The sequence below is a fragment of the Acomys minous genome (genome assembly GCF_964271855.1).
Source record: "Acomys minous genome assembly, chromosome: 7".
NCBI lineage: Eukaryota > Metazoa > Chordata > Mammalia > Rodentia > Muridae > Acomys > Acomys minous.
The window spans coordinates 1,642,601-1,662,702 of NC_140488.1; the positions used below are offsets into that span (position 1 = coordinate 1,642,601).

General features: G+C 47.6%; 1 protein-coding gene across 1 annotated transcript in view; it reads left to right on the forward strand.

The window, feature by feature from the left end:
* The window catches only part of BCAP31 (B cell receptor associated protein 31), a 32,838-nt gene extending 15,721 nt beyond the window's left edge, over window positions 1-17,117 (forward strand). The window contains exons 5-8 of the mRNA XM_084790391.1: window positions 13,362-13,497; window positions 14,400-14,520; window positions 15,157-15,257; window positions 16,717-17,117. Coding sequence (XP_084646517.1) covers window positions 13,362-13,497; window positions 14,400-14,520; window positions 15,157-15,257; window positions 16,717-16,755 — 397 coding nt within the window. The 3' untranslated portion in view covers window positions 16,756-17,117. The remainder of the gene's footprint in view (window positions 1-13,361; window positions 13,498-14,399; window positions 14,521-15,156; window positions 15,258-16,716) is intronic.
* Window positions 17,118-20,102: the final 2,985 nt, after the last annotated feature.

Sequence of the window (20,102 nt, forward strand, 5' to 3'; positions counted from 1 at the left end):
GCTGGGATTACAGGTGTGGGCCACCATGCCTTCCCTTGTTTTTTTGTTTTTTTGTTTTTTGCAACAGGGTTTCTCTCTGTGGCCTTGGCTGTCCTGGACTCCAACTCACAGATCCGCCTGCCTCTGGCTGGGTTTCGAGGCATGCACTACCACCCCTGGGTTTCGAGGCATGCACTACCACGCTTGGGTCTAGAGGCATGCACTACCACCCCTGGGTTTCGAGGCATGCACTACCACGCTTGGGTCTAGAGGCATGCACTACCACGGCTGGGTTTAGAGGCATGCACTACCATGGCTGGGTTTAGAGGCATGCACTACCACGGCTGGGTTTAGAGGCATGCACTACCACGGCTGGGTTTAGAGGCATGCACTACCACGGCTGGGTCTAGAGGCATGCACTACCACGGCTGGGTTTAGAGGCATGCACTACCACGGCTGGGTTTAGAGGCATGCACTACCACGGCTGGGTCTAGAGGCATGCACTACCACGGCTGGGTTTAGAGGCATGCACTACCACGGCTGGGTCTAGAGGCATGCACTACCACGGCTGGGTTTAGAGGCATGCACTACCGTGGCTGGCTTAGAATAGGAAGATTTGAGTTAGATCTGAAGTCATGTTCTAGAAATGTTTGTTTGCTTTTGATAAAGGTATAGTGAGCAGATAAGGCAAGGAATAGACACTAACAGAAATAGCAAGTAGATGAATGAATGACCTTTGAGCATCCCAACTGTCTAGATGGCCGCACTGGTCTACAAAGCGAGTCCAGAACAGCCAGGGCTGTTGCACAGAGAAACCCTGTCTCGGGGGAAAAAAAGCAGAACGGGTTGGTTTCGAGCTCACAAAGATCAGTCTGCCTGTGCCTCCCAATTCCTGTGATTAAAGGTTTGCACTACCATACCTGACTTTGTTTAATATGTTTGGGGTATCTTGTCTGCATATGTGTTTGTGCAGTACATGCATGTCTGGTTATAGACAGTTGTAAGCTATTGTGTGGGTGCTGGGAATTGAAACCAGGTCCTCTGGGAGAACAGGCAGTACTCTTAACAACTGAGCCCTCTCTCTAGCCCGATACCCTCTGTGGGCACCAGGCCTACACATGGGGAACATACATATAAGCAAGAAAAACACTCTTAAATAAATAAACTAATAAATTAACGAAACTGGGCATGGTAGCACAGGCCTTTAATCCCAGTACTCAGGAGACAGAAGCAAGTGGATCTCTGTGAGTTTGAGACTGGCCTGTTCTACACAGTGAGTCCAGGACAGCCAGGGCTACACAGAGAAACCCTGTCTCAGAAAAAAAAAATACCCAAACAAACAAAAAATGAAATTAATGAAAAGGAAAATACAAAAAAATAAAAGTCAGCGTATCTTTTTGGGGCCTGAATGCATTAATGGAGTACTCACCTAGTACACACAAGCCCTGGCCTGCAATCCCGAGAGCCCATCAAATGCTGTGCACACCTGGGACCTGAGCACTCAGACAGTGGAGGTAAATAGATCAGAGGTTCAGGTCATCCTAAGCTACATAGCAAATTTAGGGGCTAGTCTTGTAGTACAGGCCTTTGCTCTGGTGGCAGGAGGGGCTGAGAATTGAATGTCAAGGAATACCATACTATAAGCTTTAGAAATACTGTAGGTGTAGGCTGTTTTTCATTTAAATTTAACTTTTTGACTTTTGTACTAACATAAGAATATCTTAATTATTATTCAGTAAGGTTAATTTTTTTCTTTTTCTTTTTCTTTCTTTCTTTTCTTTTTCTTTTTTTTTTTTTTTTTTTTTTTTTAGATTTTTCAAGACAGGGTTTCTCTGTGTAGCCTTGGCTGTCCTAAAATTCACTCTGTAGACCAGGCTGGCCTTGAACTCACAGTGCTTTGCCTGCCTCTGCCTCTTGAGTGCTGGGATTAAAGGTGTGTGCCACCATGCCAGGCGAATTTTGCAGTTCTAATGTACAGTTTTATTTTCGGTTTCAACTGTGTATTTACTATAGGTAAAATTTCTATTATAATCTCATCAGGGCCCTGTCACATGTGGTGTGGTGTTCAACAACTGTTAATGTATGAATGGTGAGTAAAGTCCTCACCTTTGGGCACATAGTTCTATTTTGTTTTGTTTTTTCCTTGTGCAGAGGATGAAACCCAAGGACGTGTGCAGTCTACACAGGTGATTTAACAAATGCTTACTTCTTTCCCTTTGACCTTTGACAAGCATATAAGGCGAGACAAATGGCTGATTTAAGTTATTGCTCGGGTTGCTTAATCAGCCACACGTGTCTTTTCCATGAGCTACATGCCAGCTACCTTGCTCTGCCTGTAGCACCCTCCTGTGGCTCCATCTAGTCATCATGTGGGTCTTGTGCTACATCTTGTAAAAAGATGGAGCAATTCCAAGGATCAGTGTAGGCTTGCCAGTTGCTCACATCTATTTAACTGTTTGTGGACTTTTGTTGGAAATACATCCATGTCGATGGTCTAAGGGTCAGATTCTATGATAAAGGCTGGAACCTTTAAGCAACTTTAATCTTTATATATTGAGACAATTTCATTTTGTTGCCTAAGCTTACCTCAACTTCTTAGTCTCTCAGACAATCTTCTTGTCTTAGCCTCCTGAGTAGCTGGGACTGTAAGTATATCCATTCCACTCAGCTGGAAGAAGTTACTTCCTTCTTTTCGGTTTTTGGGTGGGGTGGGGTATAGACGGGATCTCACTGTATTCTAGACTGCCCTTGAATTCACTATAGTCCTCTCCTGTCAGCCTGCCCTAATATAGCTATTTTTTTTTAAAGACAGGGTTTCTCTTTGTCCTGGAACTTGCTCTGTAGACCAGAGTGGCCTTGAACTCAGAGAGAGTTGTCTGCTTCTGCCTCCCGAGTGCTGGGATTACAGGCGAGCATCACCACCACCCATCTAGAATTGCTGTTTCTGTGTGCTCTTACAGAAATATTTGTTCTTATACCATGTATCTATAAAACTCTTAGGTGTTACCCAGAAACATTTATAACCATCCTTTTAATTTTTTAATTATAGAATTATTCTACTCGGTCACAAACAGGTATAAACAAGAGTCTTAGTTCTTCAAACTGGAGTAGAAATGGCAGACTGGGAGGATGGGAAGATAGTTCAATGGATGAAAATCCTTTATTTTCAAGCATGAGGTCCCGAGTTGAAATCATCAGCAGTTATATAAAAAGCATAAATGTTACATGGATAGAGTGATAGAGCAGGACATTAGATATTGTCCCTTGGCCTTCACTAGTGTGCATAAGCACAGTTTTACACACACACACACACACACACACACACACACACACACACACACAGAGAGAGAGAGAGAGAGAGAGAGAGAGAGAGAGAAAGTGAATATTGAGTGGGAAAAGGCAAACCCAGAAATTTCAGGCTAAGGATATGTTTAGAGTTAGGCCCTAGCATATGCAAGGCCCTTGACATAATTTTTTTATTTTGTTTTTCTGAGACAGGGTTTCTCTGTGTAGCCCTGGCTGTCCTGGACTCACTTTGTAGGCCAGGCTGGCCTCAAACTCACAGAGCTCTGCCTGCCTCTGTCTCCCGAGTGCTGGGATTAAAGGTGTGCACCACCATGCCTGGCTGACATAAATTAAAAAAAAAACATAAATAACTAGAGAAATGTCAGCTCCCTTGTGGTGTTATTCCAGAAGTAGTTACAGGTAACGTTCATTCATTTCTTCATTTATATATTTATGTGAGCTAAGAGTCTTGCTGTATAGCACAGCAGGCTAGCTTCAGACTGCCAGTAGTCTTTCTACATTCTTTTAGAAGTATGCTCTTGAGTCTGCCAACAAATGCTGTTGGTTGGCCCTAATAATAAATGAATAGGCTAATACCTTTGATACCTTGTTTCTGTTTTACATATCTTTTTGTATATAAGCCCCTGTAAACTTAGGTACTTTTTACAAAAGAGACAAGCTTTTACTATGTAGCCCTGGCTGGACCTCTGTGTAGACCAGGGTGTCTGTAAACTCATAGAGATTTACCTGCTTCTGCTTCGTAAATGCTGGGCTGAAAAGTGGATACTAGCCTGGCGTGGTGACGCACGCCTGTAATCCCAGCACTCAGGGAGACAGAGGCAGGAGGCTCTCTGTGAGTTCGAGGCCAGCCTGGTCTACAGAGTGAGTCCAGGATATCCAGGGCTACTCAGAGAAACCCTGTCTGGAAAAAAAAAAAAGAAAAGAAAAGTGGATACTATCCCTTTGTTGTGTTTGAGACAGGGCTTCATGTTCACCATCCTGCATACATAAGAGCTAGCCATGATGGTGTATATCTATATAATCCCAGGACTTAGGAGCCTGACAAAGGGTGCTGAACATGAGGCCCTGTCTCAAACACAACAAAAGGATAGGATCCGCTTTTCAGCCTGGCATTAGGGCAAAGAGGTGGTCATGTTCTGTGGAAGCATAGCTGGACAGTAGACACCTTCACAGAAGAATGAGAGGTCAGGGGGCTGTGTTCCCATACCCTGGCTTCTCTCCCAGCAGTTGTGGACTTTAAATAACCAGCCTTCCTCTTTCATCCCCGCGTCTTCTCATTTGTTAAACAAGGGCTTATTTAGGACATTGACCAACTGCATAATGTGGTGTGTGTGTGTGTGTGTGTGTGTGTGTGTGTGTGTGTGTGTGTGTGTGTGTGTGTGTGTGTTCTAGCTAAAGGCTTTTGTAAATAGAGGATGCTCAGGAGAGACTGCCATACCCAGAGTCCATGCCTGACTTGGTTCAGGTTCCAGAGTCCTTGCGGTGATGGAAGCTGCTGGGACTCTGTGAGTGAGTTTAGCTCACATTCAGCTACAGATCACACAGCAGAATGCTTTTTTCTAGCTTTTGGTAGGCAGGTGTTGGCACAGTCTGTGACCTAAACTCCACTTCCTTGTTTGTATTAGTCTTCTTGTAAGAAGTTAATGACTGCTATCTTACTACCTTCCATATATTTGAAAATCAGGAAGTAAAACAGTAGCACATGGTTATTAGAGGAATATAAATAAGCCTTTTAAAATAAGCTCTTCTCAACTGCACTTAGCCTATGTTTCACCCAAATGAGTCTTTAAGTGAACAGAAATAGGTTGTACAAGCACTTTGTGTGTGTGGTGTATGTGCAGGGATACTTGGAGATGGGGAGGCCAGAGGAAGACATCAAGTGTCTGGCCCTGTCATTTTCCACATTATTTTCTTTTGGGGATCGGTCTCTCACTGAGCCTGAAACTAGGCTGAACTCCTCTCCTTTCTCTGTCCTGTACGGTACTAGGATTACAGGTGCCTACAGCCATGGCCTACTTTGTACTTGAACTCAGGTCCTCTTGCTTACACAGCAAGTACTCTCACCCACCCAGCCGCCACTCTAGCCCTGGCTATACTTAGACTTTTTTTTTTCTTTGAGACAGGATCGTACAGTGAAGCCCAGGTTGGCCTCAAATTCACAAAAAGTCACCTGCCTCTGCCTCTCCAGTACTGGGATTAAAGACGTGTGCCACCACGCCAGCCCTAGTATATTTTTCTAGACCATTCTGTACATAACATTATTACTCATTAAGCATTCTTTAGACAAGGCAAATAATAAAACTTTACACTTATGCAAGGAATAAATTGACATTAGGAGTAGTTTAGAAGCCTCTCCAGCTCCCAGAGCTGTCACCTGAAGCATCCACCTCATTTTTAAAAAACAGGATCAGGCTTTACCTGCTTATTTCAGGGTGGCGAAGGCAGGAGGATCATAGCATGTGCCATGTCAGCCAGAGCTATATAGGGTTAGAAGTTGCTTCCTTCAATGCAACTCAACATCCCTACTTGTACATTGCAGGAAGATGTATATTTGGACAACATTTTACCTTCGCATTGATGGTTATTTCTCAGGGGCAAAGGACATGGCTTAGTGTACAAGGATTGCCTGTTGTGCCCAAGACTCTGGGTTTCATGACTAAAACCACAAGGAATTTGTTTTTTGTGGTTTTCGTTTTTGTTTGGTTTTGGTTTTTTGAGACAGGGTTTCTCTGTGTAGCTCTGGCTGTCCTGGAATTCCCTCTATAGACTAGGCTGGCTTCCAATTCAGAGATTCTCCTGCCTCTGCCTCCTAAGTGATACACTTAAAGGCATGCACTACCACCAGGGCGTTGTGGTGTACACTTTTAGTCCCAGCACTCAGGGAGACACATAGGAGGATCTCTGTGAGTTTGAGGCCAGCCTGGTCTACACAGAGAAGCCCTGCCTGGAAAAACAGAAAACAAACAAAAGGGCACACATTACCACCTTCATCTAGCTTTGAACTTGAACTTTCGGACTAGCTTATTGTGAATGCTCTTTCTTTTCTTTTTTTTTATTAATATATTTTATTAATTTATTCATATTACATCTCAATGGTTATCCCATCCCTTCTATCCTCCCATTCCTCCCTCCCTCCCGCTTTCCCCTTACTCCCCTCCCCTATGACTGTGACTGAGGGGGACCTCCTCCCCCTGTATATGCTCATAGGGTATCAAGTCTCTTCTTGGTAGCCTGCTGTCCTTTCTCTGAGTGCCACCAGGCCTCCCCATCCAGGGGACCTGGTCAAATATGGGGCACCAGAGTTCATGTGAAAGTCAGACCCCACTCTCCACTCAACTGTGGAGAATGTCCTGTCCATCGGCTAGATCTGGGTAGGGACTCAAAGTTTACTGCATGTATTGTCCTTGGCTGGTGCTGTAGTTTGAGCAGGACCCCTGGGGCCTGCTCTTTCTTTCTTTTCTTTTTTTTTTCTTTTTACAGATTTAATTATTTATACAATGTTCTCATTATAGATGGTTGTGAGCCACCATATAGTTGCTGGAAATTGAACTGAGGATCTCTGGAAGAGCAGCCAGTGCTCTTAACCCTTGACTCATCTCTCTAGCCCCATGAATGCCTTTTTGGTTTTTGTTTTGTTTTGTTTTGAGGCAGGGTTTCACTGTGGAGCCCTGGATGTCCTGGACTTACTTTGTAGACCAGGCTGGCTTCAAACTCACAGAGATCTGCCTGCCTCTGTCTCCCCAGGGCTGGGATTAAAGGTGTGCGCCACTATGCCCGGCTCCATGAATGCCTTTTCAAGACAGCTCATCTATCTCTCTAGGATCATGTGTCTAATGGTTTCCAACTGGCAGACATAAAGCTCTATTTTTTTTAAATTTTGTTATGTTTTGTTTTTCGAGACAGGGTTTCTCTGTGCAGCCATGGCTATTCTGGATTCACTTTGTAGACTAGGCTGGCCTCAAACTCTCAGTGATCCACTTGCCTCTGCCTCCCAAGTACTGGGACTAAAGGCATGCGCCACCACGCCCGGCTAAAGCCCTATTTTTTAATATAAACAGTGAAAAATATCTCTCAGTTGTCATTTTTCCTATGCTGTATCGAATCTGACTTCGTTTGGGCTTCCTGGTCCTGTTTGGGGATATCTGTGTTACAGGAGAATCTGGAAGTGGAAAAGTCATCATGAAAAAAGCTGATGTCCTGAACCAAAGCAGGAGTTGGGAAGGGTGGTATGGCAGGCACTGACAGCTGAGATGTCCTGTTCTGAGCATACTGAACATGAGGACCTGGTTGCTGGCTAGAAAGCAACCTCTGGCTAGGTGGTGGTAGCACACGCCTTTGATCCCAATACTTGGGAGGCAGAGGCAAGTAGATCTCTGAGTTCAAGGCCTGTCTAGTCTACAGAGCTAGTTCCAAGATAGCCAGGGCTATTCCACAGAGAAATCCTGTCTTGAAAAAAAAAACAAAACCCAGAGGCGGGGGGGGGGGGACGGGGGACGGGGACGACTCTGTGGATAGCTTCATTAGGGATAGCTTCTAAGGGAGCAGGCCTTATATAAAGGTAGCATATTTGGTGGCAACCAAGGGTGGGGGATGGATGTGGGCTCTGTGACTGGGAGGACACGGCAGGCAGGCTGGATTAGGCACAGATAGGACTGAGTGGATTCTAGAAAAAGGAAGAGGCATGGGAGCTGCAAAAGACTGGGAAGCTGGAGTCCTAGGAGAATGGTATGGTTTCTACTAGTCCAAAGTCAGAATATGTGGGCTTAGCCTGCTTCTGCCACCTTTACATAAGACTTGGGCCGCTTTCCTACCTTTTGTGTTTCTTTTCCTGTGATGTACTATACTTGAAAACAACTCCTTTAACTGTCTCTGAACCTAGGAACTGAGGGCACACTGTCTGCCTGAACCCATTTTTGTCAATTTTAATAGAAAACACATAATTGTACACTTGCCGTTGTCGCTATCTTAAGTAATATTAACAAACTTTCATATTCTTCCCCAGTATCCTCCAGAACTCTCCTTCAAATCTTAAAGTGTGCCATGACACAGCCTGTGGGTCTTCCCCTTTTGTAAGCCCTCTTTCTTTACCCTTAAGACCACTACTACAGCAGAGCCACTGTTACCCATTGGTGTCCAGTGGCAGTGGCCTCTCCTACTGTTCTACCGCTAGCCTTGTTCTATCTAGTTTGCCTACTGTGCCTTGGACAAGGGATCTTTCTGTCATAGATCCTTGATGCTGTGATCCCAGGAGTTCTGCTGTACTCTGTCATGAGTCCGCTGTGTAGGTCTCTTTGGAGAGCATTGAGTGTTAACCCCTTTTCTTTTTCTATTTTTCTGTTTTGTTTTGTTGTTTTGTTTTTTTCGAGACAGGTCTCTCTGTGTATCCTTGACTATCCTGGACTCACTTTGTAGCACAGACTGGCCTTGAACTCACTGTGATCCGCTTGCCTCTGCCTCCCTTGTGCTGGGATTAAAGGTGTGCGCCACCACACCCAGTCTCTCGGCCTTATTTTACTGACTGCTGGTGCTTGAGGTTGAGAGGTCTGGGGCAATGGAAGCCCTGGTACTACCACTTTCTATCACCTGGGCATGTGCTGGTTATGGTTCCTTGCCAAAGTAGCTATGCCATCTTTTCTTCTAATAGCTGAGGCATATTCACAGGGAGTCTCAAGGCCATGGCCACACTGTAGGACTTTGCTAGACTGTGACAGTATGAAGTCAGCAGGTGGCACTGTGACACCAAGGTCCTACTTGGCATGGGGCAGAAACAGAAGAGGTTGTGTATACAACTTATGTTTGTAGGGGTGGCTTTTCAGCTGAGCCTGTTCTGGGCCACATCATGGGACCTTTCAGTTGGGATTTACTCCTTCTCCCACTTCTTGTTCATGTTTTTCTTCCTTTATCCTCACTGAGGCAGATAGGTGAAAAGTGCCTGTGGGGGGAGGGGGAGAGGGAGGGAGGGAAGGGGAGAAGGAGAGAGGGAGGATGGATTCAGTTTCTCCTGCCTTCTCTTGTTTACTCAGCCTTTTATAAAATCATGATAGCTCTGATTAGCATCCAAGAACATTTTACCAAGAACGACAAATTGAGTTCAGGTATGTGTCTGCCAAGGACACATCTGTATTCTGTTAAGTGGTGTTCTCTGGGTTTCATGTCTGTGCTTAGATTCAGTTGATCTGAACCCTGAGCTGTTATGTCAGTGACTACCTTTAGGAACTTTCTTTGGCTCTTAGGTTTTAAGCTATGCTTTGTTTTGTTTTCTGTTTGTTTGGTTTGGTTTTGGTGTTTTGAGACAGGCTTTCTCTGTGTAGCCTTTCTTAAACTCACCCTGTAGAGCAGACTGTAGAGCAAGTGAATAGGTGTGGACAGTATATCTGGGTAACAATCTTAAGGCGATGAAACAAAGAACAATGCATGATACATAACACAGCAGTAATAGAGGCCATGAAGCTGATGTGGTTTTGGACCAGAGTATGGCAGTTCTGAAGTTTGTCCCTGTTTACCATGTGCCACACTCAATTCTAGGGACATGGCAAATGCCATTGAGAACAGTGGAGAGAGTACCTGAGAGATAACTATCAAGTGGGGTCGGGATGGGTAGCTCAGTGTAAGAGGGCAGTAAAATGTTCCAGAAGGCTGGCTCCTTGGGCTGGCAAATGCTGGCCAGCCCACGAAGGAAGGGCCTAATTTGTCTTGCCAAGGTCCTAAGGTTTGGGGTGGAGGCCAGAGCTTGGGTCTCTCCCCAGCTTGAGGTAGTGAATCGAATTTCCCATGTGGCTTTTCAGCTGCCACTTCGGCCAGAAGCCCAGCCTGCTCCCTGATACAGAGTCTGAGCCAGCATCTTCCTGCTTCTGTCTTTTGCCTCTTCTGTTGTTAGATATGGTGGGGGAATTCTATGTTAGCTTATTGCGCCCCCACCCACATGTCAGGCTGCCAGGTAGACATGGGTTTAGCAAGAAAAAAGGCCAGGCTTGGACCTGACAAACAGCCTCAGATGTGCCCCTTCACCTTTGAGGGAGTGTTCCCTGTCCCAGGAATGGAATTAGGTCACCTGGAAGCTTTCTTTTCATTGTACCTAGTCTGGGGAAGGGAGTAGAGGCGACATGTATGGGGCCAGCCTAAAGGTGTTTGTAGCCTGATCGGGCAACCAGATGACTGAATATCCTGAGAAAGGAAATACAAGAGTCTGTAGTGTATGGGGGGGACTGCTGTGGGAGCACTAGAGGACCCCTCCCCCCAGACAGCAAAGGCTTTCAGTGGGGAGGTGATGGTTGAGCTGGTGTCTAATGTGTCGAACTAGGCATATTCGAGGGATGGTGAGGGCTTGGCCTTATTCCTACACAGCAGCTCAACCAGAGGAGCAACCAGTCAGATTTGTCAGGTCTGGGGTGGATGGGAACTTTGTACAGATGCCAGTAGGGAGGAAGCACCAGGCACTGACTGTGAGATGATTAGGGATTATTGTCTCTAGAACTGAAAAGGAAAGCACTGATAGTGTCTTGAGGTAAGGGGCAAGGGGAACAGAGTCTAAGACAGCTTCCATACTTGTCCCTCCCTACAGCAGGGACACACTTGGTAGCTTCTGATGGAGTAAGGGAAGACCCATCTTGACAGGCTGTGGTTGGAGAGTTTATTTGGAGTTGAGTTATGACTCTGATGGCAGATAAACCCTTTAGGGGATAAAGTTAGCTCAAAGAAAATATAGAGTACAGAGTTGACAGATGAGGAAGACCTCTTAAAGCTGACCCGTCAGGAGCAGCATATGTTAGAGTGCCCATCCTCTGGAGTGGTTGAAGGATGAAGCAGTTAGGGGCTAGGGCAGGGACAGTGGGAAGGAGAGAGGACAGCTTCAGTGGAAATGGCAAGAAAGTTGATGAGGGAAAGTTATGGGCATGAGATAGAACATACGAGGGAAAATGACCCACAGTCAGCCTTGGGTGGGCTAGAGGTATAGCTCCAGCACAGTGTGTGTGTGTTGGAGTAGAATTAAAGTGTTTGCCCTTAGAGGCCAACTAGGGTGCCCTGGAAAGGATGTGGGAAACTTGTCCATGACAGTTGGCCAGAGGAAGGAAAATCAAGGCCAGTTGATTCTCTAGTTAATGGCTGAAAACCAAAGGCCAGAATTATGAGCAGACACTCTCCAGGGTCTTGTGCTTGGGTTTTGTAGATGCTGCATTCTGTGGGTATCCTGGACTATCTAGGAAACCCTGATTTGCAATATCTGAGGAAGGCCTAGGTTAACACTGAAGAGAGTTGTACTAAGTCTGTCATTCTTGACAGCACTACCTTTCTGGTTGTGTCAATCATCTACCAGCTGGCTTCCTTCCCTTGGTAACTGGGGTGACAGCTGTGGACACTCCCTAGCACCCATTTGCCTGGCCAGCTGGAGGTGGCAACCCTTGGTTTTACTCATCTTTGCTAGGACCCAGCAGTGCCCATGGGCCCCATCTCTACCACCAGGTGGCACACATGCCCCTCCCCTCATTTTTTAGCTATAGGGAGGGCCCTCTTAAATTTGACAGGAACCTGTTTAGGAACCTCTAAGCTTCTGTGCTGGGAGTTGGGGCTAGTCACACTTGCCTTTCTTTCTGGTTCTCTGTGATTTCTGGCCACTGAGAGTCAGGCCCATGACTTCTTGCTGGCTGCTTGGGTGCTTGGTAGCTTCTTCTACTTTCAGGGCCCCAGCCCAGTTGGGGGCAGGCTGGTGGGCAGCTTGGGGCTGAGGCAGGGAAACCTGAGCTCTAGGCCACGAGGTCTGGGCCGCTAATTTTAGAGAGCACATGTCACTGGAAACTTTCCTCTCATGCCAGGAATCAACAGCCTGGTTCTCCTCATGCCACCAGGGACCCCTGGGAGCTTCTCCCCAAAGCAGGACCCATAGAGCCCCTCTGTTCCACATGTGCTTTTCCAAAAAGCTAGAGCCCTGCAGAGCCTGGGCTGAGCTTGAGAAGAGAGCGCACCTGCTCTGTGCTGCCCAGGCTAGAGGTGGGGATGACAAGGGCCTGCCCATGCCTGGTGGGTCAGAGAGGCCATCCCTGGAGCAGGCCACCAAGGCTGCTGCTACTCTTCTGAGCAAGCACTTTTGTTGAAGTGCCTGGAGCAGGCGTCAGGCATGTTTTCTTCCTTTCCTCCTAGGCCTCTGCATGCACTTTGCCTGACTCCAAGTCCTGTGGCTAGATTTTCTGAGGCATGTAGGAAAATACTCCCCTTTCTTGGCTGCCTGAGCAGTGCCTTTCTCGAGGCTCCAGCAAGTCCTTCTCTCGTCTCTCTGCCCATCCTGCTACCTGTTTACTTTTCCAGCTGTTTGAGACAGGCAACCGGTACTTGAGCCTTGATTCTTTCTCTGCCCCAACTAGTGGAAGGCAGCCGCAGTTTAAGTGCTGTTATATAACAGATGCATTGTGCCAGCTGGTTATAAGATGTGTTTGGGAAGGGGATTTCGAGGAAGAGAGATTTTTTTCCCCTACTCCTGTTGGGACCTGGAAGCTGAGAGAGTATGTATCCCAATGTAGGTTTTGGGGTCTAGTAGATGGGAGGTGGGATTATAGCTATGCACATTTCTGGCGCTTAGACATATTTCTTTACCTTAGACACTTGTTTCACCCTGCTGAACTAGACACAGTGCTTCACCTTACTGAACTTCAGTTTTCTGTCAAATGAGAGTAGCGGTAGTGACTACCCCGTGAAGTAGCTCTGAGGAATTCACTTGGCATGTTGGACGTACCTGAATTTAGTGTCTGACATTGTTCTCCTAGGGAGGCAAGCCTGGCCTCGCAGGGAGGCAAACAGTGCTGAGGCTTGTCTAGCACATCTAGGCCCTTGCCTGGAAAGTGCTGCTGTTTCCAGACCAAGGCTGCGTCTGGCTGTGCTCCTGCTTCTGATCCCTCCCAGAGATACTTCCCAGAGCCTGATGTGGCTGTTTGGGGAGGTGGCAGAGGCTGGTTCCTTGGGCCCCACTTTGAGTTGCCAGGTCCAGGCTGGAGGCAGGCTGAGCAGGTAGCAGCCAAGAAGAGTTCCTGCCAGGCCCTTTGCTCTTGTGCTTCTCACTTCTCCCTTCTTTTTGTAAACAATTGTAGCCTGCTTAGACGCCTGGTGACTCTCATCTCCCAGCAGGCCACACTGCTGGCCTCCAATGAAGCCTTTAAAAAGCAGGCAGAAAGTGCCAGCGAGGCGGCCAAGAAATACATGGAGGAAAATGACCAGCTAAAGAAGGTGAGTCTGCCTTCACAACCGGAGTGGGATGCCCAGGACCACATTTCTAAGGGTCCCCAATAGTTACTATTAGGCTAAGACTGTGTGAGAACGCTGTTGCGTGACAAATGAGTTTTTGTGGGGAGAGTATGCCTGTTGGAAGGATCCAGGGTGAGTCTGATGCCTTCTCTTAGCTTGTGAGGACATGGTAGAAAAAGAGGATATTGGCACTGTTGTGTGTCCGTATCTGGTTCCACTGGCAGTCTTCTCTGATGAGAATGAGTCTTCTGGGAGCAGAGGGTGTGCTGGGACTCTCAGCCTTGCAAAGAAGACCCTAATTCTTCAGAAGTTAGCTGTGAGCTGCAACCCTTCAGGAACATGGAGCTGATGGATCCCTTGGTACTAGGGAAGAAGCAGAGGCCAGTTTGTTGGCCTCTCAGAGGAGGTAGAGTGTAAGCCAAGCTGGGGAGGAGAGGGATGGTTTCGAGATTGGTGGGGTGCAGCTGGATAGGAACAAATTTTAGGGTCTTTGCTACAGTGAGCTGCAAGAGTCAGGGAAGAGAAGGAGTAGGAGTGGTTTGTTAGGTTATCAGGACAGAGAGCTCCAGGTGACAGCAAGTTGACTCACTTGTTAGATGGGCAAACACACAGCCACTCAACTTTACTGGTGGGAAGGTAAGTCTGGGGGCTGGCGCAGGCAGAGTGAGCTTGCAGCCCATGTGGCCTTTCTCCTTTGCTCAACAGCTAGCCACATTCTGGTCTGTGCCGGGGAGCTCTTATTGGCTGAGTTCTGATTTGGCACTTCCAAAAGGGCAAGTAATTGCGGAAGTAGCTTGAGAAATCAGAGTTCTTTGGAGTGGACTTGTCTGGAACTTCATCTTCACTCCCTTCTGACTAACCCAGGTGCTTGGCCCTTTCCCTAGGGAGCCGCTGAGGACGGGGGCAAGTTGGATGTTGAGAGTGCTGAGGTGAAGTTAGAGGAGAACAAGAGCCTGAAGAATGACCTGAAGAACCTAAAGGATGAGCTGGCCAGCACCAAGAAAAGTGAGGGTTGCCTTTCTGTTGCACCCAGATGCTCCCCTGCGCATTGCTGCACCCTTGTATCAAGTATTAATAGCACACTTCATGGGAAATCAAGAGTTGGGTAGAAACAAACACTTAGCAATTGGAACCTTCACTAGCAAATGTGACCAAATGAGTTCACTGATAGAACATCTTAGTGATTCGAGTAAGACCTTGGAGAAGTCCTAACAGCTGCTGTGCATGCTTTAGCACTGCCCACTAGGAGTTTCCTGTCAAGACAGGCAGGCAGGGGGAACCCAGACATGCCTTGGAGTTCAGAACAAAAGAATCAGGAAGAAGAATTTGTGTAATTCATCTTCCCTTTCTCCCTTCTTTTCCCCTCATCATGCCTAGATTAAGTCCAGACTCATTCAGCACGGTAGGCATTGGCCACTGATACTCTGTATGGTATCACTGCCAGCCATTCTGGGGGTCCTCTGTCTCGATGCTGATATTTTTTGTTCATTGCCTCTCACTGCCATTTAAAAGGTCACCCTTTCTGAGAACCATTAATGCCCCTCCATTGAAGGGACTGAGGGGGCTGGTGCTCTGGGTTTTTGTTCCATCTTGCTGTTGGTTCTTTTAATTTCTTCCTGTGTTCATTTGTATTGTTGCTAGAACTTGAGAAAGCTGAAAACGAGGCTCTGGCCATGCAGAAACAGTCCGAGGGCCTTACCAAGGAGTATGACCGCCTTCTGGAAGAGCATGCCAAGCTGCAGGTCAGTGCTTCCCTATCTGTAGGTGCAGGTTAGAGTTCGGGTCCTCCAGCACAGTTCTTATGGGTACTGAGGACCCAGCTGCCTGAACCCTTCATATAGGGGGTGTGGTATGGCACTAGATGATGAGCTAGAGCCTACTAAGGGCAGCCTTTGTCAGTAGATTGGCTCTCTCGCCTCTGAGCCTTTCCCACCTAAGTCTAGTCTCAAGCCCCTAAAGAGGAAGTATTTAACATTCTAGGCCATCCCAGCTGTGGTGTGGAGTTTCACTAGTATACATGGGAAAGCTGAATGTGGTAGCCACACCTGAAATGCCAGTGCTTTAAGAAGCTGAGGCTGGAGAATTGAAAAAATTGCAGGTCAGCCTAGGCTGCATACTGAGACCCTGCTTCTGTCCACCTCTCCTGTGGGATGGGGGCCAGGCTTTGACAAAGTAGAAAGTGAGGAGAAAGCTTCGAAGGGCACCCCACCTGCTAAGCACTAGTTGTTGATCTTAGCTTTCAGGCTAGCCTCACAGATGGAGCTGGAAGCTCAGGTAGTCAGGAAGATGAGTGAAAGGAGCCAAGTAAATACCTCTGCATCTGTATGGTTTACATCAGGTAGTGGGTAGGAGGAAGAGCCAGCGCTACAGGGAGTGCCTAGATCCTCACTCAGAATATACCAGGCTATCTGAACAGGATTTGGGGCTTGGGGTCCAATTTGTCCATGCACAGATCCACACATGTATATGGACACCAGGGGATAACCTCGGGCATCACTCCTCAAGAGCTATCCATTTTGTTTGATGAGACAGAATCTCTCATTTGCCTGGAGCTTATAAAGGAGACTAAGCTGACTACCCTTAGGGATCTAGCTACATACGGCTTTTTGTGTGGTCTAGGGATTGAACTCAGGTCCTTATGCTTTTATGGCAAATGCTATCTCTTGTCCCCTAAGGAACTGAGTTTTAAGAGCACAAACCAGAAGGTACACAGAGGTGAAAAGGCCCTAAATTAGGACTGAAAGGCTAGCCTGCTGTGTGCTTCGAGAAGGTCTTCGTTCTGCTCTCAGTGCAGTACAAGAGAGCTACAGTGGGTGCCTCCAACTGCTACCCCACCCCAATGGGGCTCACCAGTCATCTCTGGCATTAGGTCTAGGGTCTTCCCTAGTGGATGGGATAGGTTGGCACACCCACCCTGGCAGGTTTTGGGTGTTCTTGAGGACAGGGCACCTTGCTTACCTGGGTGCTTGTTATCAAAAGGAGAGAGGGGGCTGGGTGTGGTGGCGCATGCCTTTAATCCCAGCGCTCGGGAGGAGGATCTCTATGAGTTCAAGGACAGTCAGGGCTGTTATACAGAGAAACTCTGTTAAAAAGAGGGGGGTGGGAGGGAGAGGGAGGGAGGAACCAAGTACTTGGGAGCATGGTACTAGAGGCGCCTCGACCCTGCTAACTTACTTGTTTGGGATTTCTTTCCTTTTCCAGGCCTCAGTACAAGGTCCCTCGGACAAGAAGGAGGAGTAAAAGCTCATCCCCCCCACCCCCCACCCCCCGCCTGCAGCTGGCTTTACCCGACCTGTGCTCACTGCTTCCTGGGAGCTCAGGCTGCCCCTCTGGTACTTGGGTATATTCCCTTCTACATCCCTACATTTCTGTCACAGCTTATAGATCATCATTTTGGCCCCTTTACACATACAGCCATCATTAAGAGTAATTTTGTCACTGTCCTGCCTGGCCAGGATACTTTCCACTCCTAGAAGTGGCAGAAGAACACTGGTGGCCTGGCCTGCAGTTGAATCCCATTTGTTTTGCCATGTGCCCTAAAGGAGGCTGTGAAGCAGGTCAACTGTTTTATGCTGGGGTCAATAAAGGTTGTTACGTTACAAGGTGTTTGTGTCTAACTGAGGCTTTGGGGTTGATTGTGCTGCTCCTCAGGTTGAAGGGTGCCCAGAAAGGCTGCAGATGCTGAGTGTGGCACTCACCTTTCCTTGAGCTTGTTCTTAGTCCCTGAAGACAAACCTCATGCTTGCCCTCAAAGCTCTCTTCCCTTCCCAGCCCTTCCCTGTCTTGTTCCCCTTCAGCCAGGACAACTCTGCTTTATGGCTCTTGGGGAGTGTCTGTCTTGTCAGTCTCCCTGGGAGTTGGCAACTGTCTGGGAAGCCCGGTAAACCAGCAGGACTTCCTGGTGCCTTCTCTGGTTCCTATTCATCACATTCAGGACAGATAGAATGTGGCAGAGTGCCACCAGTCACTCCCTGCCCAACCCCCTCCTGAAGGTTTACAGCATGACCTCTGACTAATGCTGACTGGGAGAGGAGACTGTCCTTGGCAGTGACCTAGCGCCTGCTAGCACAGAACAAGGCAGTGGGGAGGGGTTGCAAAGCAATTGAGAAAGGACTGCATAGTGCTTGGATCTTTGCTGCCCACCAGCCCTGAAGATTATTGCATGTGGCCCCACCTCTGCACTGGCTTGCTTGGCTGGTGGGTCTGTGCCCTCCCTGTTTGCATCCTTAGAGCAAGATCAGCCTACAGCTAGGCTGCTCTCCAGCAGAGCACAAGAAAGGGCCTGTCCCCGATCAGGTGCTTGTTACCCCCAGACTCCCCTCCCCCTTTTCGTCAGCTTTCCCTTGCTGGGTGTGTGCTGTGCCTACTGTCTGTGAAGACTGGGTGGAGGATTGTGGGAGCAGGTTAGAGGTGTCTCTTAGAATTGGAGTACCTCCTGAAAATGGTCATACTGGCTACATGGGTGACAGCTAACTATGTTCCTACTCCTGTCTGACCTGTCTGGGACTAGGCCAAGCAGCTGCCTTCTCAAGTATCCTGTCACTCTTCCTTACCATCGAAGCATGGTTGTGCTGTGAGGAGTTCATCCCTTTCGCAGCAGTCTAGAGGTGGTGCCTCTGGGGGCAGGAGCAGTCAGGTAACACCCTCTGGTTGCTATGCCAAGGCTTAGGACTGACTAGTTCACTTTTCCAGGAAGTGTTCTGCACTACTTGGGCCTCCCTGAGCTTGCTTGTCTGTGCTTTGGATGGTTAAAGTCCAGATCACTTCTGCCTTTCTACTCAGACCCTGGTCAGGATCCTCTCCGGCCCAGCTTCTGGGGCATTCGTCTGGTGGTTTGCCATTCCATTTTCTCACTTTACTTGGACTTTTTTATCTCAGTTTCTTAAACCTTTGTACAGGAGCAGCCTTCCTGCCTTAATAGGCCCCATCTGTTGTTGTTGCACCCAGTTTAGGGCACAGGTCTGTGAAGTTGGTTGGCTTTCTGTGAAGTCACCATTTTCTGTCTCTCGAGTTATGACAGGTTGCTGGGAAGACCTCTGGCCTGAAGAGGCAGTGAGTGTAGACCAGAGCTCCCATCCTGAATGGAGAGTGCCTGAGGCTGTGAGCTCCTACTCATGGGTGGAGTTAGTTGAAAGAAGGGGTGGTGTGAGGCCTGGGGAATGTTCTGGTGAATTTAGGAAGATCTTTTGCAGCTAAAGATAACAGGCTGAGATTGAGGGAGTGGCACTTTGGGCAAGAGCAGGGCTCTGTGAAGGAAGACAGAGACTGCAGAAGAATGCTGAGAAGAGGGTAGGGAGGCCAGAGTCTGCCCAGGTGATGGCTGCTTCCTGCTCTGCATGGAACAGAACTAGGGCTGTCTGGTCACCATCCCTCCTCTGGCGCCATATACTCATCAGAGGCTGCCCTCTCTTGTTTTTGCACTAGGTCCCACCCTTCCAAGACCTCTGTCACTTTTATATTGTGGTAAAGCATAAATTTATATACTTGTAACACATAAAACATCTTTACTATTTTCAAGTACATAGTTTAATGGCATTTAAGCACTTGCACATGTGGAACTTGACACCCCGTCCAGATAAGCGCTTATCTTCCCCATACTGCCGCTGTCCCCATTACACCGTGATTCCTTACCTCCAGCCCCTGGTCTGGGCTTAAGCCTCATTGTTCTATTCAATCTCTATCTGCTCTAGGAGTTTCCTGTGAGTAGAATCATATAGTGTTCTTTTGGAAGTGGCTCATCTCACCAATAGTGCCCTCCAGGGCCATCCATGCAGCATACATCTCAATTTCTTTCTTTTTTTTTTTTTTTTTTCCAGTCGAAGTAAGACTGCATTCTGTGGACAAACCATTCTTTAATTCCTTCATGTACATTAGGGTCTTTCCCTCCCTCCTTCCCTCTGTTGGGCATTGAACCTAGGGTCTTCTTGCACATGCTGGGTAACTGTTCTACTTCTGAACTGTAACTCCTGTTCTTTATGTGTTTTGAGACAGTATTGATAGGTTGGCCAGCAAGACTCTAATTTTCTATTCCCTTGCTTTAGTCCACCCCCACAAATAGGGGGATTGCCACTCAGTTGACCCCACCCCTGTGCCTTTGGCAACCCTGGAATTAAACCCAGGGTCTTATATATTCAAAGTCCGTGCTCTGTCATAGGTCATATCTTAGCTGCTAGGCAGGCCTTGAACTCACTGTACCACAAACAACTTTGATTTTTTTGTTTTTGTTTTTTCGAGACAGGGTTTCTCTGTGTAGCCTTGGCTGTACTAGACTCACTTTGTAGAACCAGGCTGGCCTCGAACTCACAGCAGTCCACCTGCCTCTGCCTCCCAAGTGCTGGGATTAAAGGTGTATGACACCACAGCCTGGTTTGCAACCTTGAAATTTTATTCCTTTTGCTTCAGTCACTGGAGTGGCTGGTTTGACAGGCCTTTGATACCTAACCCAGCTGACTTTTACATGTTACCCAAGACCACTCTTGTCTGAGTCTCCATTATTTCTTCGCCATACAGTGAACTCTATCTCCATCATCTTTGACCTTGAAGACCAGCCAGTGCCCAGGATGCTAGCAGTTCTTTGCTGAGTCTCT